General features: G+C 38.9%; 1 protein-coding gene across 6 annotated transcripts; it reads left to right on the forward strand.

Annotated features, from left to right (window-relative positions):
• The first annotated feature begins 470 nt into the window (after positions 1–470).
• Positions 471–23184, forward strand: LOC107863903 (probable inactive histone-lysine N-methyltransferase SUVR1). 6 transcript variants are annotated; one of them, XM_016710093.2, is made up of 10 exons: positions 471–697; positions 3477–3702; positions 3846–3878; positions 3990–4440; positions 4824–6232; positions 6380–6645; positions 7269–7335; positions 7441–7491; positions 13924–14020; positions 22806–23184. In XM_016710093.2, exons 2-10 carry the CDS (start codon positions 3520–3522, stop codon positions 22823–22825), a joined length of 2577 nt encoding a protein of 858 aa, XP_016565579.2. In that variant the 5' UTR covers positions 471–697; positions 3477–3519; the 3' UTR covers positions 22826–23184. The 6 variants fall into 6 exon arrangements, 5 of the variants coding, with proteins under 5 accessions (XP_016565579.2, XP_016565583.2, XP_016565582.2 ...); XM_016710097.2 differs by lacking the exon at positions 471–697 and adding an exon at positions 942–960; XM_016710096.2 differs by lacking the exon at positions 471–697 and adding an exon at positions 962–1040.
• Positions 23185–25012: the final 1828 nt, after the last annotated feature.

A 25012-nucleotide genomic window follows, 5' to 3' on the forward strand; every position in this document is an offset into this window, starting at 1 on the left:
CTTGATTTAGCTAGGGATATTCCTTTGTCAGCACAGAATTGTTGGATCAGCTTCAACAGAGTAAAATTAGGAACTAATTCTATACTCTGTAGCTTCTCTCCTGTTTTGGGACAGATCAAGTTGTCTGACTTAAGCCATTTCTGAATCAAAACACGATCATAGGTTTGCCCCGTGGACCCTGTCACTGAATCCGTCATGAGTTCGAGAGAAATAGGACAGCGAAAATCCTCAGGATAAAAAACTCAAAGTTTCCAGACAGGATGTCCCATCTGTTGGGGGTGGAGGGATAGGGATGGGTGTGAGGGAAATAATTGATGCTAATTTTTTTTTCCAGAAAATAACTTTCCTTGGACTACTATAGAAGTCATTTTTCCATTAAATAGTAAAAAATAAGTTGTCTTAAAAAGTATTTTCCTTACACTTTATGGCAACCTAATAAGAAAAAATCAAAAAATATTTTCCGTCATACCAAAAATGGTGGCTAAATATATTACAAAGGGGTCGATGGGGTTATTGAGTTTCCCTATGACACGCGCTAATATAGAGCCACGTGTGTAACACGCACTCCCCTCACTCTCTCTTTGCCCTATTTCTTCTTCAGTATCTAATGTACTCCTATATTCTCAGCTAAAGCTAAAACAGCTCTCTCTATATCTCATATCTTCGGACTCTCCGTCTCCCCTCATTTTCATCCCTCGTAAGTTCTCTTTCTCCTTATCTCCTACATTTGATTCTCCTCTTTTTCCTCTACTACTGAAGATCAACATTTTTCTTAGTTTTTTTGGTGTTAACATTTGGGTCTAATACACTCTTTTTGGGTTAAATTTGACCTGTTGAGTTAAAATTAACTCATCTTTATATTTTTTTGTGTTTATTCATCTTTGCATTAGACACCTTTAAAATTTTTGTGTCACGTCAACATGGAGTGGGGACCGGTTGGAGGTTTTGTGCCAAAATAATGTAGTCTTTTTTCTCCATCTCTTCAATTTTATTCTTGGTGAAATCAATTTTTTCTTGGTGTAGACGTAGCAATCAGTTAGGTCTAATTCTCTCTTTTTTCTTAAATTTGACTTGTAATGTAAATTAACTCATCTTTGTGTATTTCTTGGGTTTATTTATCTTTGCAGTTAGATAACTTCAAAATTTATGTGTCGCATCAACATCAGTGGGTTTATTTAGGCTTTTTAAAATTTTCTGTAGCAATTGGACAATTTTTCGTCTTTGCACTGTCCTGTTTTTTTGTTTAGAAGTTAGAGAGTTGCATTTGTAGTTTTTTGAGTTTTGAGTTCAGCTGCGGAGACATTGTTTGTTGTTTTTTTTTTTTTAACTTGCTAGTGGCGGAATCAGAATTTTTGTTGAGGGGCTCAAAGTATAAAGAAATAAAACGCAAAGAAGCTAAGGGGATTCAATATTGCTATATATACATAAAAATTATTTTATCTTATTTTTGTTAAGTGGGTTTAAAATATAATGAATAAGCACATGAAGAAGCTAAAGATATTTAACACCTACCATGCATACATAACAATAATTTTAACCTTGAATATATAGTGTAATTTTTTGACCAAGAAAACCCCAGTACACATGTAGCTCAGCCGTGTTGCAATTCTTGGGTTTGTTTAGAAGGGAAATATTTTCCAGGAAAATGAGGTAGTTTGTTGATTTTTTATGTGCAGTAAAAGCATTTGTATTTAAATCTATAGTATGAGACGTAGAGGGGTAGGGATGGTGGTTGGGTTGAAGATGGAAAATAGTTTTTTTTTTTTTTTAAAAAAAGAACTTGAGAGTGGCCAACCCAGCATTTTTGTGAAGGGGGTTCAATATATAAAGAATAAACATACGTTGAAGCTAAAGATATTCATCAACAGCTACTATGTATACATAAAAATAATTTTTAACCTTGGATATACAATGTTATTTTTAATTGATGTAGCTCCACCTGGTAGAAAAGGATGCTTTCAGTATTTCGGATACCAGTTTGCCTTGAACTGCCTGAATTTTCAATTTTAATTGGGAATGCTTATGATTATGTGCCAATTTGCGCATTCCTTGTTGCTTTTCACTATTTGTTAAAATTTTCAAGTATGTTCTTCCTAATTTATGTGGTGGTTCTTTTTCATTTTAGATCATCTCAAAATGTTTGACACAATCATATTTCTTTAGGATTTCACAATTTTGAAGAATTCAGGTTCATTCATGATTGTTGAATTTTAATGTGGTTTTCTCTGCCAAATTTACTTTCAACCTCTGCTTTCATATTTTCATTCACTATTACAATTTTAACATCTTAAATTTTATGCCCATAATAGGGGCTATTCACTAAGCATTTCTTAATCTGTGTAGAAAATTACTATTGCAATAATTTCTTTTCTTTATTTGGTTTCAGTAATGTTTTAGCTCATTTAAGTTCACAAATTCTAAGTGAAATGTCATCTTGGTTGATTTGACAAATTGAAAACGAAGAAGGAAAAAGAATTTAATTTATAAAGCTAGTTTGCTGCTGCTCAGCAGTGTGATTCTGAAGGTTCAATTCTTCTGTTATTTTCCTCTTTCTAATCTTTGGATAGTGGACTTCAATCACAGAAGCAAATGATAATAGGTTTTGCTATGGATATTTCTGATCCACAATGGTTATAAACTCCTACTGTTTCGAGTAATTCTATGCTAGGTTACCATTTTATTCCTTTGTGATGGCTGATTGGAATAGTTGAACTGATGGCTTTAGAAATAAACAATTTTTTGTGGGTAATCTTAGATGCATAATATACTTGTATATGGCAAAGCGTTAGAATATGCTCACAACAGAGAGATGCGCTCGAGTGTATAAGCAATAAATCTCCCTGTTTTTAGCTCACAGTGAAAGTACTATTTTCTAGTATCTTCCCCCCCTTTTCTTTCCCTTACTTTCTGGGTGTTGAATAGGGGTGGGTGGATTTTTCAACAATAACATCATGTGCGACTTGACTCTCTCATCAAATGATGCAATATTTCGGCGCCTTCTTGTATGAAAATTGCTACACCCATTTTTGACGTACATCACGAGCAGTTGCGAACCAAACAATGTGGTATTTAAGTGAAGAAAGGTAGAGAGGTAGACCCATTATCCCCACTGAGTTTCGAACCATGTGCCAAGTGTCTACTGGGATTTCTCAATTATGAAAAAAGAATTGGTGCCTCCATTCCGATTATGCCTTAACCATCGTCATGTTTCCTTATGCACCCACCTTGAATATTGCTTGTTGATTCTCCAAGATTAAACGCGCGGGGTCGGGGGTGTAGGTTTGATGTCTATGAAAAGTAATCTCTACCCCCACCCTCCAAATAACAAAGATATATACAATGAAAAGAGTAGGAAATGCAGTTTCAGAAGGTATTGGTTATTTGTCAGCGCGTGCAACGTCCTAATCTAGATATGATTGAAAGCCTTGTTTGAATTCCCTCTCTGGTTCTTCTGATATGCACTCTCGTATTTGTAGGCTCACGGAGTAACTTGGAGGTTGCATTTAAATCCTCAAAAGAATGCCGCCCAATCCAAGAGTTAAGAAGGCATTTCGTGCTATGAAAAACATTGGCATCTCTGAGGAAAAGGTGAAGCCAGTCTTGAAGAGCCTTCTAAAACTATATGACAAAAATTGGGAGCTAATTGAAGAAGAGAATTATAGAGCACTTGCAGATGCCATATTTGAAAAGGAGGAAGCAGAGGTTCAATTTATCTATCATTCTTTCTTTGCTTTTCTTTCTTTCTCATTTCTGGTCAAGTTAGAATTTTGTTTTTCTTCTTTCCTTAGCAAAGATTATATGTTCTCAATGGATTCTGAATTCTCTTGATTGACATCCTATTGCAGGTGGCGGAACATAAGAAGCCTGAAAATACTGAAGTACGAGAAGTGGTTTAGTTGCATGTGTTTGATTCAAGTTTCCTTGTAATTTCTATAGGATCTGATTGTTTTCCTGCCTTATTTCCCTTGTATCTTTTATTTGTCTCTTAGCCGCTTGTGCAGCGAGAGGAAGTTTTAGAGGAAGAAGCAGTGCATGAGGAGCCTGAAAGACCACTAAAGAGATTGCGATTAAGATATCAAGAAGGTCAAGCTTCACCTTCCGCTAACAATTCTAGTGCCGGGCCTTCTCTTAAAAGGCCTAGACAGGAGGAGGAAGATGAATTACCTGGACCTCGTTATCAGAACAAGTCACAAGGGGAAGCAAATCCTAGTACTCATAGGAATAATACTCAAACATCTCCAGTCGTGTCTAGGGTAAAGAGTTTGGCTGTTGCTAAATCTTCCCATGCATCAAAACTCAAAGAGCCAAAGACAGAACCTGGCGGAGAACTGTCCCCTAAACAGAAGATGTCGGGAGCCCTTGCTTTAATCAAGCCTAAAGATGAACCATATACTGATGATATGCCACAGTTTGAGGTTCCTATTGCTGTTATTCACCCAGGTATTTAATCTTTGATGGCCAAACTTTGATATTTACTGTGTCACGAATTAATTTTTCATTGTTATTAAATTTTCCTTAGCCAATATACAATTGTTTTTTTTCCCTTTGTACGGGAGTTAGAAATCAATACAAGATATAACTAGATTGGTTTACATAGTTTATCCATTTCTTGTTAAGGGTATGTATCCATATATTTGGATAGTTCCTATCTTATAAAAGCTATGGAGATTACAAATATGAAATTGGCATCTTGGTGGAATCCTGGTCATTATGCATAAATTAAGCTACATTTCATATATTGGTCTGTAATATTCTCATCAGAGAGTTTCCTGGAAACATCTACAAAGTTTTGTCTTCTAAATGGATTTGTCTTGATTCTTTAGAGCCGTCAAACAAGGGAGATACTTCAAGTGGTAATGCCTCAAGGAGACTTTCAGAAACTTCTGAACCTTTAGTAATAGAGCTGAGAGGTGGAGGAGATTCAGGCAAGCACATCACGACTTCATCAAATGGAGTGACAACCAGTCGTGAGCTGGTAGAAGTCCAGGATAGACGTCATGCTGATGTAGATATTGCCTCCTCACCATCTGGTGAAGTAAAAGTCTCTATAAACTGTGACCCAGCTCTTTGTAGATCAGATTTCCATATGCCGAGTCTAGAATCAGTTCTGAAGATGGTGGAGCTTAAATGTCTTAAATCATACAAAATCCTGGACCCTAACTTTTCTGTGATGAAGCTGATGAAAGACATGTGCGAGTGTGTTTTGGAACTGGGCACTCAAAATAGTCATAAATTGCAATCAACCGCAGATGTTGCTGCAGAAAATGATTCTGACCAGAGAAGCATGAATGTTAATTCCTCAAATGGATTTATGAATTTTGAAATTGATGCTGGGGATGTTCCACCAAAGATGCCCCAACTCTCTCCTTTTCTTGGAGAAGACAGTATTCAAGCTGGTCATATAGCATCAACGGGCAACTGTGGTGGAACTCCAGAAACTGAACAGAATGGTATTGAGCAGACTAATCCATGGAGTATGGAGGCTCCATGTGAGTTAACACTAGGTGAAATAGGTTCTTTTGATTGCTTAAATGAGTTCCTGAACTCTGATCTTGGTGCCGGGGAAGCTGAACCAGAGATGCCCCATCTCACTTCTTATATTGGTGAAGATAGCACTCGAGTTGATCATACAGCACCAATGGGCAACTGTGGTATTGCTCCAGAGAGTCATCTTGAACAGAATAATTCACAGAGTCTGGAGGTTTTTCCATATGACGCGACTCCACATGATGTGGGGTCTGTTGATGTCATTGATATAACCAAGGGGCAAGAAAATGTTATAGTTTCTTTGGTGAATGAAGTTAATAGCAAGCATCCACCATCATTCCACTACATTGTTTCCAATGTGATTTTCCAGAATGCATGTGTGAACTTTTCCCTGGCTCGTATTGGAGATGGTGATAGTTGTTCAACTTGCTCTGGTGATTGTTTATCATTGTCCACACCTTGCGCTTGTGCACAGGTAACCGGTGGCGATTTCGCCTACACAAAGGAAGGTCTTATTAAAGAAGAGTTTCTTAAAGAATGTATCTCCATGAATCGTGACCCCAAGAAACACCGTCAGTTCTTCTGCAAAGAGTGCCCATTGGAAAGATCAAAAAATGAGGACATTATAGAAGCTTGTAAAGGTCATCTGATGAGAAGCTTCGTCAAAGAGTGTTGGTGGAAATGTGGCTGTAATAAACAATGTGGCAACCGTGTAGTGCAGCGAGGTATAAGCCATAAGTTACAGGTACGAATTTGTGAAAGTTGCATTTGTCTTTGATGTTGTTCATGATGTGGAGCTAATGCCTTAAATTAAACTGCTATCTTGTTCGTACTTTGAGCATCTCAAAGCTCCTTCCAAAACCCTTCCTCTATAATTGCTGCTCTCTTTCAGGTCTTTATGACTCCTGAAGGGAAAGGATGGGGCTTGCGGACCCTTGAAGACCTTCCTCAGGGTGCATTTGTCTGTGAATATGTTGGAGAAGTTCTGACCAACATAGAACACTTTGATCGTGTTTCACGGAGTCCCAATGGGGAGGAACATTCGTATCCAGTCCTGCTGGATGCTGACTGGGGTTCATTGGGTGTCCTAAAGGATGAGGAGGCTCTTTGCTTGGATGCTACATTTTATGGGAATGTTGCCAGGTTCATCAATCACAGGTAAGTTCTAAAGATGGATCTGTAGTTTTATATTTTTTCTGTATTTTCCCCCCTTGGATTGATTTAGCATTAAAAACCAAAGCAACAATTTGATTGACTTTTAGGTCTAAAATTTTGTTCACTTGCCCTCAATTATGTCTCTTACTTGAGTCTGAACTAGATTTTGGTGCTTCTTTGAGCTTCTACATTTTTCCCTTACTTTTCAAATTCTCCTAAGTTTGTTTTCTTTTTTGCAATTATTAAAAAAAAAAAATATAATAATTTGATGATTCATGGTGCAAGTCGAGCAAAGCCCATTATTTAATGCCAACTGCTCAATATCATTCTCATTAAACGTTCACGTCCTGTTTTTCAAATGTTTTCTCCTCACTTCATGTTTCTTTTCTTACTTTCCTACTTAGCTCCTTTAACTACTCTGCCTCTGGGAGACCAGAGAGACCATGCGCCTAGTAATTTGCACCTTTTTGTCATGTCAGAATATCTCCCCAAAAAGTGGAAATAGAAACAATAAGGAAAGAGGATAAAGAGAACCATGCATTTTGTATCTGTTTGATGTTTAATCATTCATAGATGTCGGAAACATGTGCTGATGCACTTTCTTTAATCATTGCTTTCTGGTCCAGATGCTTCGATTCAAATTTGGTTGAAATACCAATTGAAATAGAGAATCCTGATCACCACTACTATCATGTAATGTGTCTTATGCCCTTTGAATCTTTTAACTTCATTTCATCCTCAAGAGTCATTCCTTCGCATTGCATTTGTTGGATAATTTTATGTGATTGCTTGTTGCAGCTTGCTTTTTTCACTACAAGAAATATCAAGGCAATGGAGGAACTCACTTGGGTGAGAAGGCTTTTTTTAATTGTCAGATGCTCAGGCTTGTTGTGTCATTGTGTGTGTTTTATTACTTTTGTAATACAGAATTAAGACACTGGGTCTGGTTTGCTACAGACCAACTTATGTGTCTTCTAATCATTTTGCTCATTTTGCTGACAATCCCATTAACATTGAGCCTATGTTGCCCAGAGAATTCTCTTCTACTTAATTCCTCTTTCATGACCACGTATCTCTCCGCTAAGGAATGAATCCAATTTTCATTTCATCTGGAAAAAACCATCTTTTTCTCAACAAACTTCAGTCACATCTATATTGGGTTGGCCTCCAGTCTTGAGGGTTTGAAGGAAGCCTATTGTAGTATTGAGCAACTAATGTCCATAATAAACAGTAGCCAGTATAACTGATGTACTTTGTCCACCAACCACCTAAAAAAATACAAAAGAGTAGCTTGATAAGACTTGAGGCAAGAATGACTGAATTAGTCTTCCGAAAAAAAGGACTCATGCCCAAAACACTTTGTCCCACCTCCACTAAAACAAATAGGAAAAGAAAATTAATGGAATTTATGGTTGTGTAGGGCCTTGCTAACCTACTACATGGCTATATTAGGTCATATTTTGATCACTTAATTACCCCTAATAGTGTACTACTACATATTCGTCGATAAGACTTTTTTGGTCATTTCAGTAAAAGTTCAAACGACTTCTCTTTTTGTAACCCACGGTCCGTCCCACCTCACCTCCAACCCCCTTGCTCTTTTCTCTTCTCAATTCAACAACGTTTGAGAATTTGGCTTCCTAGTTTGTTGGCAATGTTGCGTGCTAATGTTTCAACTTGAAGATCACATTTAAGAATATATCTTAATGTGATCACATTAAGTGGGGTGGCTTAACGCCAGTTAGTGTGCTGGAGTTAGGGGAGAAGGTGGAGGGCATGGGGGTGTGGGAATGTAGGGGGACGTGGATGTCATGTGTGATAAGGCGGCCAGCTGCATCCGGGAGACGGCTAGAGAGGTGTTGGGTGTTTCGAGGGGTCGGGCAGGACGACATAAGGGGGACTGGTGGTGGAATGAAGAAGTTAGGAAGAAAGTGGAGATTAAGAAGGGGGCGTATGTTAAGTTGATTGAGAGTAAAGATGAAGAGGAGAAGCGGGTGAATAGAGAGGTGTACAAAGTTGCAAGGAAAGAGGCTAAGTTAGCGGTTACAGTTGCTAAGACAACAACGTTTGAGAGCTTGTATGCGGGGTTAGAGGAGAGGGGGGGAGGAATAGGTTGTATAGGCTTGCTAAGGCTAGGAAGAGGAAGGGGCGTGACCTCAATCAAGTGAAGTGCATTAAGGGGGAGGACCGTAGAGTTTTGGTGGAAGATGGTCACATTAAGAAGAGATGGTAGGAGTATTTTCATGGACTTTTAAATGAGGAGGGGAACAGAGGCATTGTGTTAGAGGAGTTGGAGCGCTCGGAGAAGAGCCGTGATTTCGGTTACTGCAGACGTTTTAAGGTAGAGGAGGTTAGAGAGGCTATTCGTAGAATACGGAGAGGTAGGGCGACTGGGCCTGATGAGATTCCGGTGGATATTTGGAAGTATGCTGGTGGGGCAGGCTTAAGGTGGTTGATTGATTTGTTCAACGCCATTTTCAAGACTGCAAGAATGCCTGAGGCTTGGAGATGGAGTACGATGATTCCATTATATAAAAACAAGGGTGACGTTCAAGAGTTGCAACAATTATAGGGGTATTAAGCTGTTGAGTCACACTATGAAGATTTGGGAGAGGGTGGTTGAGCGGAGATTGAGGAGGGTAGTGTCCATTTCAGAGAATCAGTTTGGTTTTATGCCTGGTCACTCGATGCCAGAGGCAAAGACAGTCCACCTGGTGAGCAGATTGGTGGAGCAGTATAGGGAAAGGAAGAGGGATTTGCACATGGTGTTCATCGATCTGGAGAAGGCGTACGACAAAGTCCCTAACGAGGTCCTTTGGAGATGCTTAGAGGTGAGAGGAGTTCCGATGGCGTACATCAGAGCTATTAAGGACATGTACGATGGAGGAAAGACTCGGGTGAGGATGGCGGGAGGAGACTCAGGGCATTTCCCGATTGAGACAGGTTTGCATCAGGGATCGAATCTTAGCCTGTTCCTTTTTGCGCTGGTGATGGACGTGTTGACGCGGAGTATTCAAGGTGAGGTGCCGTGGTATATGTTATTTGCGGATGATGTAGTGTTGATTGATGAGACGCGGGGGGGTGTGAATGAGAAATTGGAGGTTTGGAGGCAAATCCTGGAATCTAAGGGGTTCAGGTTGAGTAGGTCCAAGACGGAGTATTTGGAATGCAAGTTTAGTGACTCGAGTCAGGAGAATGGTGTGGTGGTGAGGTTGGATTCTCAAGATGTTTGTGAGAATGATAGTTTTAAGTATCTGGGGTCTATGATTCAGGGAAATGGCGAGATTGATGAGGATGCCTTTAAACGTATTGGAGCAGGTTGGATGAAGTGGAGGCTCGCCTCGGGAGTGTTGTGTGATAAGAAGGTGCCCCTTAAGCTTAAAAGCCAATTCTATAGAGTGACAGTCCGGCCGGCCATGCTGTATGGAGTGGAGTGTTGGCCAGTCAAGAACTCTCATATTTAAAGATTGAAGGTGGCGGAAATGAGAATGTTGCGTTAGATGTGTGGCCTTACTAGAGGGGATAAAGTTAGGAATAAGGTTATTCGGGAGAAGGTGGGAGTGGCCTCGGTGGAGGACAAGATGCAAGAAGGAAGGTTGAGATGGTTTGGGCATGTGATGAGGAGGGGAACGGATGCCCCAGTTCGGAGGTGTGAGAGGCTAGCTTTGGATGGCTTCAGGAGGAGTAGAGGTAGGCCAAAGAAATATTGGAGGGAGGTGTTTAGGCATGACATGGAGCTGCTTCAGATTACTCTAGACATGACCCTAGACAGGAAGGTGTGGAGGGTGTGGATTAAGGTAGACGGCTAGTGTGAGTGTGTAGGTTGTGGCTTGGTGTTAGGAGAGTTTGGGTGTGGTGGGTGGAAGATGGTCACATTAAGAAGAGATGGCAGGAGTATTTTCATAGACTTTTAAATGAGGAGGGGAACAGAGGCATTGTGTTAGGGGAGTTGGAGCACTCGGAGGAGAGCCGTGATTTCGGTTACTGTAGACGTTTTAAGGTAGAGGAGGTCAGAGAGGCTATTCGTAGGCTGCGGAGGGCAGGGCGACGGGGCCTGACGAGATTTTGGTGGATTTTTGGAAGTATGCTGGTGGGGTAGGCTTAAAATGGTTGACTGATTTGTTTAACGCCATTTTCAAGACTGCGAGAATGCCTGAGGCTTGGAGATGGAGTACATTCAGAGTTGCAACAACTATAGGGGTATTAAGCTGTTGAGTCACACTATGAAGATTTGGGAGAGGGTGGTTGAGCGGAGATTGAGGAGGGTAGTGTCCATTTCGGAGAATCAGTTTGGTTTTATGCCTGGTCGCTCGATGCCAGAGGCAAAGGCAGTCCACCTGGTGAGCAGATTGGTGGAGCAGTATAGGGAAAGGAAGAGAGATTTGCACATGGTGTTCATCGATTTGGAGAAGGCGTACGACAAAGTCCCTAGGGAGGTCCTTTAGAGATGCTTAGAGGTGAGAGGAGTTTCGGTGGCGTACATCAGAGCTATTAAGGACATGTACGATGGAGGAAAGACTCGGGTGAGGACGGCGGGAGGAGACTCAGGGCATTTCCCGATTGAGACAGGTTTGCATCAGGGATCGACTCTTAGCCTGTCCCTTTTTGCACTGGTGATGGACGTGTTGACGCGGAGTATTCATGGTGAGGTGCCGTGGTGTATGTTATTTGCGGATGATGTAGTGTTGATTGATGAGACGCGGGGGGGTGTGAATGAGAAATTGGAGGTTTGGAGGCAAACTCTGGAATCTAAGGGGTTCACGTTGAGTAGGTCCAAGACGGAGTATTTGGAATGCAAGTTTAGTGACTCGAGTCAAGAGGACGGTGTGGTGGTGAGGTTGGATTCTCAGGATGTTTGTAAGAATGATAGTTTTAAGTATCTGGGGTTTATGATTCAGGGAAATGGCGAGATTGATGAGGATATCTCTAAACGTATTGGAGCAGGTTGGATGAAGTGGAGGCTCGCCTCGGGAGTGTTGTGTGATAAGAAGGTGCCCCTTAAGCTTAAAGGCAAATTCTACAGAGTGGCAGTCCGTCCGGCCATGCTGTATGGAGCGGAGTGTTGGCCAGTCAAGAACTCTCATATTTAAAAGATTGAAGGTGGCGGAAATGAGAATGTTGCGTTGGATGTGTGGCCTTACTAGAGGGGATAAAGTTAGGAATGAGGTTATCCGGGAGAAGGTGGGAGTGGCCTCGGTGGAGTACAACATGCGAGAAGGAAGGTTGAGATGGTTTGGGCATGTGATGAGGAGGGGCATGGATGCCTCAGTTTGGAGGTGTGAGAGACTAGCTTTGGATGGCTTCGAGAGAATTAGAGGTAGGCCAAAGAAATATTGGAGGGAGGTGATTAGGCATGACATGGAGCTGCTTCAGATTACTGAGGACATGACTCTAGACAGAAAGGTGTGGAGGGTGCGGATTAGGGTAGACGACTAGTGTGAGTGTGTAGGTTGTGGCTTGGTGTTAGGAGAGTTTGGGTGTGGTGGGTGTATTAGGTCTGTGAGTGCATGTTACTATTACATGGGTAGCCGTTTTCTGTTCCCTTATTCCGTATTGTTCGTATTCCTCCTATTTCCTATTTCTCTGATACTTAGTGTTATTATTTCTTATCTCTTATCTCTTATCTCTGTTATGCTATGCATCTTGTTTCATGTCTCATTACGACCTTGGTATAATATTCTCTATCTTGAGCCGAGGATTTATCGGAAACAACCTTTCTACTTCCTCGGAGGTAGTGGTATGGACTGTGTACATTTTACCCTCCCCAGACCTCACTTTGTAGGAATATACTGGGTCTGTTGTTGTTGAGTTTCTTTCTCCAATTACTTTACCTGGATAAAGATTGTTTGGTTCAAATGTGTTTTTGATGTGTTTTCATGGGTATACCCATCACGATTGAAGATAGGAAGGGAGAAAGAAATGGACGGTGCAGTAAAATTTGGGGACATTATCCAACCGACATATGTTTCAAGCAAAATTTATTAAGCAAGATGAAGTGGGTTTAGATTTTTGCGTAAAAATTACCGAATAGCAGTTGGTACAACAAGGGCCACTATTGGGAGGTTCGACGCCAACACCAATGGCAAGTCCGCAGTCCGGCATCTCCCTATCTCCTTGCCATACAACTGAAGTTGGGTCACAATTGAGGAGGGAGAGAAAAAAAGAAAAGAGAATTGGGTGTAGAATTTTGGTTAAAAAGACAATAAAGATCCTTTATCAATGCATTGTTAGTTTGTGGGCAAGGTTGTTTTGGAGAATTAAAAGATGGAGATAATGCCAGTGTTATCAAAAGTAAAAAAAAATAAAAATGCTCCAAGGTCCACTGGTGGGGCTTTTTAAGCACAAACCACAAATAAAGTGTGAGCTTTAATGAAAAAAGGCACAAAGGGAGAAACAATACAAATATATATGTTTAGTTCAAAACTAATAATTATAAGCATGAATAAAGAAATATTTAAGAATTACGAGAAAGTGAAATTTCAATTGGAGTAGAAAAGGCTTGTTGGCAAGGAAAAGTATGCCTTAGAACCTTGATGACGACACTGAAGCGTACAAGTGAGGTGAAGTGTCAACACGTTTTGAGCCTCGCTTCAGACACACTAGATAGTGCTATGTAGTAAGTTAACGAAATCCATATGTGTTTTATATTTTATATATGTGTGTGTGATACATATATTTTCTTTTATCAAGTCACTTCCTCGTTTGCTTTTCAAAGAAAAGATGGGTAGATGCTTCTCAACTTTGGTTAATTTATTTCACTCTTAATACTTTAGAGCTTGTAAGTTGTGATGATGTGATATATCATGAATATGAGAAAGTTATGTCTGTGTTTTAAGTTACTCTAATATCAAAGAGTTGAGCAGATAATGAACGTCTCCTCTTTACTCTGAAATTATGGTTACCCATGTTGATAGTAAATGGAGTAAAATCAAAGTTAGCACTCTTATTTTAAGAGGTAATTCCAAGTGTCATTAATAGATGAATTTGTGTTGATATCCTTGTAGAAAAATAAGCAGTCATTTCAAAATGCTCAAAATTGCCAATTGAAATTAGTCTGAACACAAAAGAGCTTGCTCCAGAGAGTGGCAATGTCAAACTACTTCATTATGATATGAATATTAGCTAGTAACGGTGTATCATTTCAACATGTCTAATTTTTTTGTGGCATGAACGCTCGCCTGGTAGATACGAAAAGGTGCTTGCACTCCATATCTTTCAGAATATATGCTTTCCTATTTGGTTGTTTATCTGCTTGATGAACTTTGGATTTGGTTCTTGCAGGATTATGGTATTGATTTTGATGATCTTGAACATCCAGTAAAAGCATTTAGCTGCCATTGCAGTAGCAAGTTCTGCCGTAATATTAAACGTCCAAGCAGTAAGTAATATTGGGAATCATCTCCTGGTGTTTGTGGTTGGAATTTGCGAGCTGTAGTTCTTATTTCACTTGTGAAAATTGTTCCAGCTGAGTCGTGAACTTGCCTAAATTCTCAAAAAGAATACATGACTTTGTGTCTATCTGAAATTATTGCATTATTTGCATCCAAAGAAAACAAGAATCCTTTTTTTATATGACTTCTTAACGGAAGTTGGTAAATCTGGCATCTGAACAGATATGGCCAATGGATTTAGTATTATGGCCTGTCAGTAGATTCCTGAAATAAATTGCTGGATCAGTAACTTTGTTCATTAGGTTTCAGCAGCTTCCTGGAAGGAATTGCAGAATGAATACCTTCATTACTGTTCGTTATTCAACTGCTTGATTGATGGTTTAGTTTCTAATTATTGTTCTAATCTACATGGTTGGTCTATGTTATTTTCATTTGCAACTGTAACTCTGCCAAAGAAATGATTCTTTAAAGTTAAAGTCCGTCTAGCCCCGGGGAGAAAATAGAGGTGGTCTTTGCTTTAGAAAGCTGCTACCTTTTTCCGGAGTAACTTTTGACCAGACGCTAGAGGTACTTTGCAGTTCTTGCTTCAAAAACTGAAGAACTTTTCTCTAACAATGTTTGGTTGAAAAAAGTTCTAGAACAACTTTTTGACCAACAAATGCCACACAGGTGCAGGTCAAATGAGATTAGTCAATGAAACTATGCAGAACTCAATCCAACCTAAACTGCTTGAGTAAAAGAATTATGTGTTGCATCAAATTGGAGAACCAGCGGGTCATAACCAAAACCCGCAAATTCAAAACCATTTTTTTTTTGTTTTTCTGTAATTGTTTCCCTTGTTTAAATATCTCAAATAAACCAAAATCTTTTCTTTATAGAGAGTGTGTGTTTTAGCATCTCTTTGAAATAATTAATCATATATTTGGTTTAAAAAGTTCTTTTTCTTTGTAGAGAAAACATAGGTGAAATTGTCTTTTTTGATAAGGGACATTGGTGAAATTGTTGTAAGTAAAATCTCTTTCCATCCATAGATAGAAATGTGTGAACATTTGTTTTTCTTTACTTATACTATATATAAGTGGGAATAAGATAGATTTGTCATCCTCACATAAATCTTTGATGCTGTGAGGGAACCACACGTGGCTGTCACTTTCTTCTACGTACTTTTATTTTGACTTCCATTCATTTTCTTGTAGCCATTCCAATTTGGCCTTTTACTTTGGCTTTCATTTTCATTTTCTTTCTTGTTTTTGTTTCTAAAAGATAATTACTTAGTACTTGCTTATTTTAACAAATCACAAAGAATTTATTAATTTTTTCTATGTTGCTCTTATTATTAAGTAATTACATAAAATATTAATTGTTAAACTTAAATCATCAAAACATAATTAATAGGAGTACAGGCGGAACCATTATGTAGGAGCATCTTTGGATGCTTCACCGGTAATGGTATTGATATTTCGACCCTATCGGAGATTCGCAGATGAGCAAGCTTGAATTGGAAGCAAGGCCATGGTGTAAACATCTATGAAATGGGTAACCGGAACTTCCTCTTTGAGTTTGCAACCATAGAGGTTGCTGAACACGTTCTCAAAGGCAGTTGGATCTGGAAGAGTCAAAGTTTGCAATTACAATGGTGGATGCCAACAGCAGGGGTTGTTCAGATGAACAACCCATCAAACAGAAGTGGATCAGGTTGGTCAGACTGCCACTACATGTATGGTCTCATAAGGTGTTTAAGGCAATGAGGGACCATTGTGGAGGTTGGATAAGAACCGAAGAGGAGACAAAATTGCGGAACCACCTAAAGTGGGGGAGATCTCATCCCGAAGGAAGTAAAAATCAAATTTGAAGGAGTCGGATATATAATTCAAATTTGGGATGAAACTCTAACAAGATTTTACGTCGTGGAAGACATGGGAACTGCCGCTGCTGATGTGAGAGGAAACTCCTCGACCAAGAGGATAATAGAAAACCCTGGTCGGTATTATGAGCCACCTACAACTGTCAACTCAGAAGGGCACGTGGGTCGATCAGTGGATTTTGAATTTCCTGCCTCACACGTGGCCAGACACGTGAGTTTTCACTAAAAGAAAAGGGAAAGACTCAGTTATTTGGGCCTTGACCCATTAGCCCAAACCTGCAGCCCCTTTAATGAACTATTATTTCCCTCTTAAATAAAGCCCTTAGACTCCTTCACAGCTGAGGTAAAGACAATAAGAACTGCGAAGTTGACATGTGACTTTGACCATGCTTCATTGGAAGCTCATGCTCTGGTAGAAACTCTAGTTCTTGAAGAAAACGGACATCAACATACAACGCTGACACAGGAAGACGCAAGGGAGGAGAGTGATAAATCCGACAGTGGGGAAGAAGAACAAGAACAACAAATAGTTACTTTGGGGGATCCGACTCCCATCAATTGTGATGTTTCGGAATGCAATATAGAAGCAGTGGGGAAAGCAAATCAATGGATGCAAGAGAATATTTTCAGACTTAGCCAACAATTTGGGTTAGCTTTTGAAGGGGGAAATAGCTCTAGCTCTGCTATTAAAGATTGATCAAAAGAGGGAAATAGAGGGTTTTACATGCTCAGCAGGTGCAGATAAGCAGACAAACAGCTAGTCCCAAAGGAGATCTGAAATTTGTTTTTTATGTTAAGTTCAAGGATGGAGAGCTCTAGGAGCAGGGGGAGAAATTCAGCCACTCAATTACAATGAAGTTAAAAATGATCTCGTGGAATGTTAGGTGTTTAAAAAGGGAAAATAAAAGAAATCTAGTAAAAAGTAGAATCCAGCAAGAGGGGGTAGACATTATTATTTTAGTAGTGACTAAGCTAGATGGGGCAGTGGGTAAGTATGTCTAACAACTGGGAGGAAATAGGTGGATGGGGGAATTTGGTTGGAAGCAATGGGTAGTAGGGGGGGGATTTTATTTATGTGGGACAAAAGATCTTGGAAAGGGGAGTTAGTGGATTATGGGAACCAAATGATCTCTTTCAAACTGTGCGGAATCAACCAAGATGTAAATTAGTTTCTCACAGCAGTTTATGCAGCATATGATAGACATGAAAGGAGGGATCTTGGGAAGAATTGGGAGCAATGAGAAGCTTATGTGAACGGCCTTGGGTAGTTTGTGGAGATTTCAACACTACTAGGTTCCCTTTCGAGAAAACAAATTGTTTTAGACTGTTCGGGGCCATGACAGACTTTTCGAGTTGTATCAGTGACCTTGAACTGATTGACCCCCCATTATTTAGGGGAAAATACACTTGGAGAAGAGGTGCTAATCTCAGAAATGCCTCCAGAATTGATAGGTTTTTGTATTTTTTCCCATGGGATGAAATGTTCAATCAAATTAGGCAATGCACCCTGCCTAGTTTAGGTTTCGATCACAATCCCATTGTATTGGCATGTGGGAATGAGGCCTTCAGGAGATCTGATTTCAAGTTTGAAAAGTGGTGGCTCAATGTGGAAGGGTTTAAAGACAAAGTGCAGGATTGGTGGAGCTCGTTTGAAGTATCTGGCAGGCCTGATTACAAATTAGCTACTAAGCTAAGTTTGTTAAAACTAAAACTTAAGGAATGGAGCAAAGAAAATAGTTAATTGGAAGGAGAGAAAGGAGCAAATTATGAATCAAATAGGGGACATGGAAGCTGCACAAGAAACCAGGCCACTTACTGAAGATGAACAACTCTTCAAGGCACACTTGGCCATTGAGTATGAGGATCTGACAAGGAATGAAGAATTTTTTGGAGGCAAAGGTCTAGAATTCAGTGAATCAAGAATGGAGACAAAAATACGAAGTGCTTTCATAGAATGGCCACTGCTCACAAGAGAATAAATACCATAGACTCTTATGGTCAATGGAGAAATATCTTCCGAGCCGTTGGAAATCAGGAACACCATTGTGGAGTTTTACCTGTAGCTTTACAAAGAGTTAGAAAAATGGAGACCCTCTCTGACTTTACTAAGAGAAAACTTGGTTATCTAAAGAATTCAGTGAAGAAGAGGTGTTGGAGGGGATAAGAAGGCGTGCCAACGATAAAGCACCCGAGAGCTTCTCTGAACAGATGGATCAAGAGTTTTAACATCAGAAATAAGGCCAATGAGGTACTGGAGATGACTCATCTATTATACTATTGTATGCAGATGCCACGGTAATTTTTTGTGAAGCAGAGCAAAAACAAATATGCTACATCAGAGTAATTCTGGTAAGTTTTGAAGCATGCTCAGGGCTAAAAGTGAACTGGAGAAAGAGCATCATTTTCCCTATCAAAGAAGTTCAACAAATCCAGGTCTGGCATCCTGAAGTGTAAGATTGAGAAGCTGCGTACAATTTATCTAGGAATGCCAATGGGTGCTAAACACAAAGAAGATAGCATTTGGGATGGTATTCTAGAAAAAATGGAGAAAAAATTGGCAATCTGGAAATCTCAATAGCTTTCTTTGGGTGGAAGGGTAACACTAATAAATGCTGTCCTAGATTCTATGCCTACTTATGTGATGTTACTTTTCCCTATTCCCAACAAAGTAGTCAAAGCTCTAGATACTTTGATGAGGAATTTCCTTTGGCAAGGCAACAAGATTGAGAAAGCTTTAACTTAGTCAAATGGGTGGCGGTTCAGCAGAGTAAAAAATATGTGGGGGGGGGGGGGGGGTTGGGGGGTTGGGAGTAAGAAACCGAAAGCGTCACAACACTAGCTTACTAACCAAGTGGTTATGTAGATACAACCAAGAAAAGCAGACACTGTGGAAAGAGGTTATTCAACACAAATATGGTCAGGCTAGATAATGGTGCTCAGAAGAAGTAACAGATACTTATGGTGTTGGTGCATGGAGGACCATAAGAAATTTGTGATTGGCTTTCAAAGAAAATGTAAGGATAAAAGTTGATAGGGGAGATAAGGCTTTGTTTTGGAAAGAAGATTGGTGTTGTCAAGGGTCACTAAACAATTTGTTCCCTGGACTATTTTCATCTGTCTGAATCCAAACAACAAAATTCAAGTTGTTTGAACTCAGGGATGGAATTTGCTCTTCAGGGGAGGCTACTTAATGATTGGAAGATAGAATGGGTGGCAGAGATGCTATCCTTGATTAGAGATGCTATCCTTGATTGGAGACTTCCCTGGCACCACCCAGGAAACAAATGCTCTACTGTGGAGACACCATTCTGATGGCCAGTGTTCAGTAAATAAACTGTATAGAAGGGAGCTGATCACAGTTATAGGCAGAAAATCAGTGCCATGGAAGGCAATCGGGAAGAGTGTTGCCCCCACCCAGGTGAAGCGTTTCATTGGGTTGGCAGTCAGGAGAGCTTGTTTGACTCATGAGGTAATGCAGAGAAAGGAGATCAACATAGCTTCTAAATGTTTGCTCTGCAAAGAAGAATTAGAAACCAACAAACACCACCTATACAACAGATCTGTTAAGTTGTTGGATAAGAAGAGGAGGTAGCAAGAGTTAGAAAAGATGGTGGAGGACAGTACCAGCTTGCATATGGTGGGTTATCCTGAAGGAACGAAATCAAAGAATTTATTAAGGAAATGAATGCTCAATATGGAAGATTAAGGGGAAAGTAATTACTACTCTAGGTTTTTGGTGTAAAGAACAAAACATAGATAAGGAGAGCCAATTAGTGGACTTCATAGGAGCTCTGTAATTGTCGTTGCTTTCAATTTTCTGCAAATAATACTTTTGGAGGTCGTCAGCATAGCCCTTAATGCTTAATGCTGAGGAATACAAAGTTACTGGTTTCAAAGAAAAATTAATAGGAGTTATTTAATATGTTTTACTTCTAATAAATAATCTATTAAGGAAAGTAACACGGCAACAAGTGACAAGTAAAAAAGGATGAAACACCTTTTACCCCATTCGTGTCATTTTACTTGACAATTATACTAAGAATAGATTTTTCTTTTATTTTCATTTTAGCAAATCAAGAATTTTTTTTTAACTTTTATTATAAAGTATCTATATAAAGTAATAATAGTCAAACTTGTATTTTCAAAGTATAATTAGTACAACAACAACATGCTCAGTGTATTCCCACATAGTGGGGTCTGGAGAGGGTAAAATGTGTAGAGAGGCTGTTTCCGATAGACCCCCGGCTCAGGACCAAAGGCAGTAAATAAAGTCTAAATAAAACAGGAAACAAGCATGGTGTAACAGAAAATAACACCAACAAAGTAGTACTCTACACTATCAAACTGGATAGTGGGGTCTGGAGAGGGTAAAATGTGTAGAGAGGCTGTTTCCGATAGACCCTCGGCTCAGGACCAAAGGCAGTAAATAAAGTCGAAATAAAACAGGAAACAAGCATGGAGTAACAGAAAATAACACCAACAAAGTAGTACTCTACACTATCAAACCGGGAGCACAACCCTCCTACGACTACTATCAAGTCTACCACAAAGCACTCCTATCTACTAGCTACACCCCACCCACCCACCCGCTCTAGCCCTCTAACCTAATTCGTCTCTAGATTAAGAATTAGAAAAGGGCAGCCGGTGCACATAATTAGTAAGAATAAGTTATAAAATAAATTGATAATAAACAACTTTATTGAAAAAGAGTCTACATTAACCAGAGCGAAGTAAAATGAAACAAAGGGAGTGCATGCATCAACTGTTACAGTACATTTTGCTAAAATTTATGCAACTTTGGAGTCACAGTTTACTAGGTCATTCTAATTAATTAGTACCTCATATTCTCATCGTTGAGTGTGTTCGATATAAAAAAAGTCATGAATTTTTTTTTTAAACTTAAGTGTATTTCTTATTTATTTTCTTGTATTCGATATGCAAGCAAAAAATATTATATTAGAACCATTTGTATATTAGTCAAGTACTATGGGAGGTGGGCTTTGGGGTGGTGGGAATGAGAGCTACGCGGGATGGGGCTCAAGATTAGGTGTGTTTGGAGGGTGACGAGGACTCAATGTGGAACACCACTTGTGAAATATGATTTTCCTACTTTCATTAAGGAAGTCATATTAGAGGAACTTAAGTTTCTAAAGAAAATATTTTCCAAAATTTTAACCAAAAACATCTTTAGCAAATGTTTTCCTCCATACCGATCAAGCCATCCATTTCTTTAAAACCTCCAAAATTTTGCTTCCTTAGTGATATCGAATCTTGTGTCCCTTCGTATTTGCTAATTCTCTTTCCTAACTTACTTCCTCATACATTATTTGTTCTTTAAAAAATATTCAAATTTTTGACTAAGAAAATTCAATAATTAAAAGACTTGCCAATAAGATATGATTAATGTGTAACTACATTAGATTAATTTTGCAATAGAAAAATGTAAAATAAGTTATATTTTTTTAATTAAATTTACGATTTTACTAGTAAATAAGGGAAGAAACTTCGAACAAGATAGTATTTTTCCTTTTCTAAGAGAGAAAGCATATGGAAGTTTAAAGTGCGAATTACATCCAAGATCCAACAAGATGAAACAACTATGTTGCTCGGACTCATCAAAAATGTTGACGACGGGTGCATGTAGGATCCTCCAAAAATACGTTAGATTAATTTGGCAGTAGAAAAATGTAATAGATGTTCTTTTTAAATTTAAATTTACGATTTTTATATTATATATATTTGGGTCTAGGCTTAGCACGGGCCTTATATAACTAGTAAATAAATAAGGGATGATGCACCGAACAAGATACTTCCTCCGTTTCGAAAAGATTGACTTGTTTTGACTTGACACAGTTTTTTTTTTTAAAATTAAATTAAAGCTATGTCAAATATACCAAAATGCCCTTTAATCTTGTTGTCTTAAAGATGCCACTTGGAAATTTGAAATTAAAGTGTTGTCAAAAAAAAAGGAAAGGGTCATTCTTTTTGAAAGACTAAAAAGGAAGGTAGGTCATTTTTTTTTAAATGGAGGGAGTAATTTTTTTCCTTTTCCAAGAGAGGACACATGAAAGTTTAGAGAGAGAATTATTCCATGATCCAACATCTATGTTGCTCTGACTCTTCAAAAATGTCGACAAGTGCATTTGATGACTAATGTAATTACAAAAATGTCGTGATAGCTAAACATTAAAAATGATCGCAATCAAAATATCTCAAAAAAGAAGTAATCTAATTTTGGAGTATCGGACATGAATGTGGCATCGTTTTTGGAGAGTCCGAGCAACATAGTCAACAACCAAACAAAACTACTCTCTTTTTTTTCTTCTCTTCATATTAGAATTGGGTGAAATCTAAATACATAGATATACTTTTCCTTGGAGAGAGAAAGCAAGTGAGTGTTTAGTATAGCTCTAGGTGAAGTTATTGAGTGAAAAATTCAGCCACCAAACTAAAAGAAAAAACCTTTTCATTTCTTTGTAGAGAGAGAGAGAGAGAAATCCACTTTCACCCCAAACCCCCCAACCTCCCCAACCCAAAGGATAAAAAAAAGGGAGGTTCTCCTTTTATGGTTAGAGATTGCGTGAAAGGGGTATGTACCAAATGAGGAAGGCAATATTTTCCTTTATTTTTTGACGTAGCTTTCTGCAATAGAAAATTACCCGACGTTGTTCAGATGGAAAAAAATGACAGAAGGTAATTGCTGAAGATCTGGTTGGTAACTTTTGCACATGATGAGCCCTTTAAATTCCCTTGTGTGTCTGCTCAATCACTTTTTATGAGTTAGTGCCTAACATGCGACCTCATTCTCCAGGAGCTGTTATCAGTACAATTGTTCTACGTGTTTAGAGATCATAAATGTTGTGCTGAGATTTAGTACCATTAGTCACTGAGTATTATGCTACTTGTAGGATCTAAATCAAGAAGGTAGGCCTGAGATGATGATCTTCTCCAAGTATATTTTTGTCGTTTTCCTGATCTTGGGCAGTTCAAGAAGCTGTTGTGTGATCAAACTCAGTCAAGGTGATTGTTTTGCATCTCTCAAGGTTTCTAGCGCCGATGTGCATTATATGTACAGTATGCAATACTAAACTTGTTTATGGTATTGAGGCTCGATTTTGTATAGAAGTTTCAAGGAAGTGGCTCAGAGCTGGATTAGCTGCATGTTTTGGTTGTATTTAATGATGTTTTGGTCCATAGAACTACATGCTCGAATTCTTGGTTTTTGTTCCACGGCATGCTGTAAGCATATTGCAAAGTAGGCCTTCTCTTGAATCTTACCTTTTTGTAGATCTTTTCTTCTCTCGTGCCTTCTCTATTAAGCTCTTATATCTGCCCATCCTGTTCCCCTTGAAGTGCTAATGAATCGCACTATATTTTCTGGACACAACACCATGGTGGCTGTGAAAGTCTGTAACACGGTAAAATCTTACCACTCAATGTTTTTACATTCTGGGATACGGTTATTATGTTTTATTTTTTATTGGTGAAGATCAGTGCTGCTGACCTTATGGTTGCTGTCTAAGTCCGTAACAGGGTTAATCTTACCACTCAAATGTTTTTACATTCTGGGATACGATTATTATGTTTTATTATTTAATGGTGAAAATCAATGCTGCTGACCTTATGGTGGCTGTGTAAGTACATAACAGGCTTAATCTTACCACTCAAATGTTTTTACATTCTGGGATATGATTATTATGTTTTATTATTTAATGGTGAAGATTAATGCTGCTGACCTTATGCTACCTAGCTACTAATCCTTGCCTGTCTCTTAAAGTTTGGTCGACTCCATCTAACAGAATTACTATTGCATGCTCTTGGGAAGTCTCATCGATAGGAAGAAGGAAAAAGTGAACTGTGAAATTGGAACTGCAAACCTGTTGGAATTTAGTAAATCTTTGGCTATTTAGTATCCTCATATATTTCTCGATTTGCAACTTGCATTATACATGCTTGCAGAGGGAGAATGATCAAGAACCAAAATTGGAAATGCCAAAGTTTTTCATTGAGGAAGGATCCAATTTTCTCCTTAAATTCCGAAGGAGCTGTGTTCACGCCAGTTTACTTTTTTAGAAATTCTTGTTGGTGAATTTTGGAGACATTCGGGAATATATGTTTTTCTTATTAGTGTTTCTAACAATTATTTATTGAACAAGGCATGCCACATGGGTAGATAGAATGTGTAAAGTAACAGTTCCAAAAAAAACAAACAAAAAAAATAATTTAAGCACTTGTTTTGATTACCGCGGCAAAATTGCGTTGTTTTTTTTGTTGATACGTCGGATGTGTAAGCATGAGCGCATGACTAATAAGTAAACCAAAAAAAGAAGAGAAAAAACCTGATTTTTCGGTCGCTTCAATTCACTTTAGCACTTAAATTAAGTTTTTGTTTATTACTCCCCTTAACATGTGTATTTGTTTCAGCTCTAATGCTGATGTGACATTTTAAAAAAAAGAAGGGGCGCGTTTATTATTTAAAAAATTATATAATCCCACTCATTTTACATATATATATTAAAAAAAATAATCTTTTCTTCTTCAATGCCCCACCCTCCCTCACCTCTCATCCCTACCCCGCACCCCTATACCCACACCCACATCCAACACCCTTTTCTTCTCTGGTACATCATCAAACAATACCCAAATTGCATTGAAGTAGATTTCTTTAATGCCCCCACCCTCCCTCACCCCTCATCCCTACCCTGCACCCTTATACCCACATCCCACACCCCTTTCTTCTCCGGTACATCATCAAACAACAATACCCAAATCGTATCGAAATGGAGCTAAATCTGTACCAAAATCGCACATCCCGTCACTATTTCAATTATCTTTTGGTGCACTTCGTCGAAATCGGACTGAAATTGTTCGAATTTGATCAGATTAGAGCTGGGGATATTGTTTTGCTTCGTCGGAGCTCAGGCGAACTTGGCAATGACGAATATCAAGGAAAACGGACAGTTGTGCCGCAGTTTTTTAGCGAGAACTCACCGGAGAAGCTTGTTCCTGCCTCTCTCTCTTTTCACTGTATTTTCTCAACTCTCTCTTGTTTCTTGTCTTCGATCTCTCCCCCTCTTAAATCTCTCTCCCTCAATCTCTTTGATGCGTTGCTTGT

Source organism: Capsicum annuum, chromosome 3 (assembly GCF_002878395.1).
Source record: "Capsicum annuum cultivar UCD-10X-F1 chromosome 3, UCD10Xv1.1, whole genome shotgun sequence".
Lineage (NCBI taxonomy): Eukaryota > Viridiplantae > Streptophyta > Magnoliopsida > Solanales > Solanaceae > Capsicum > Capsicum annuum.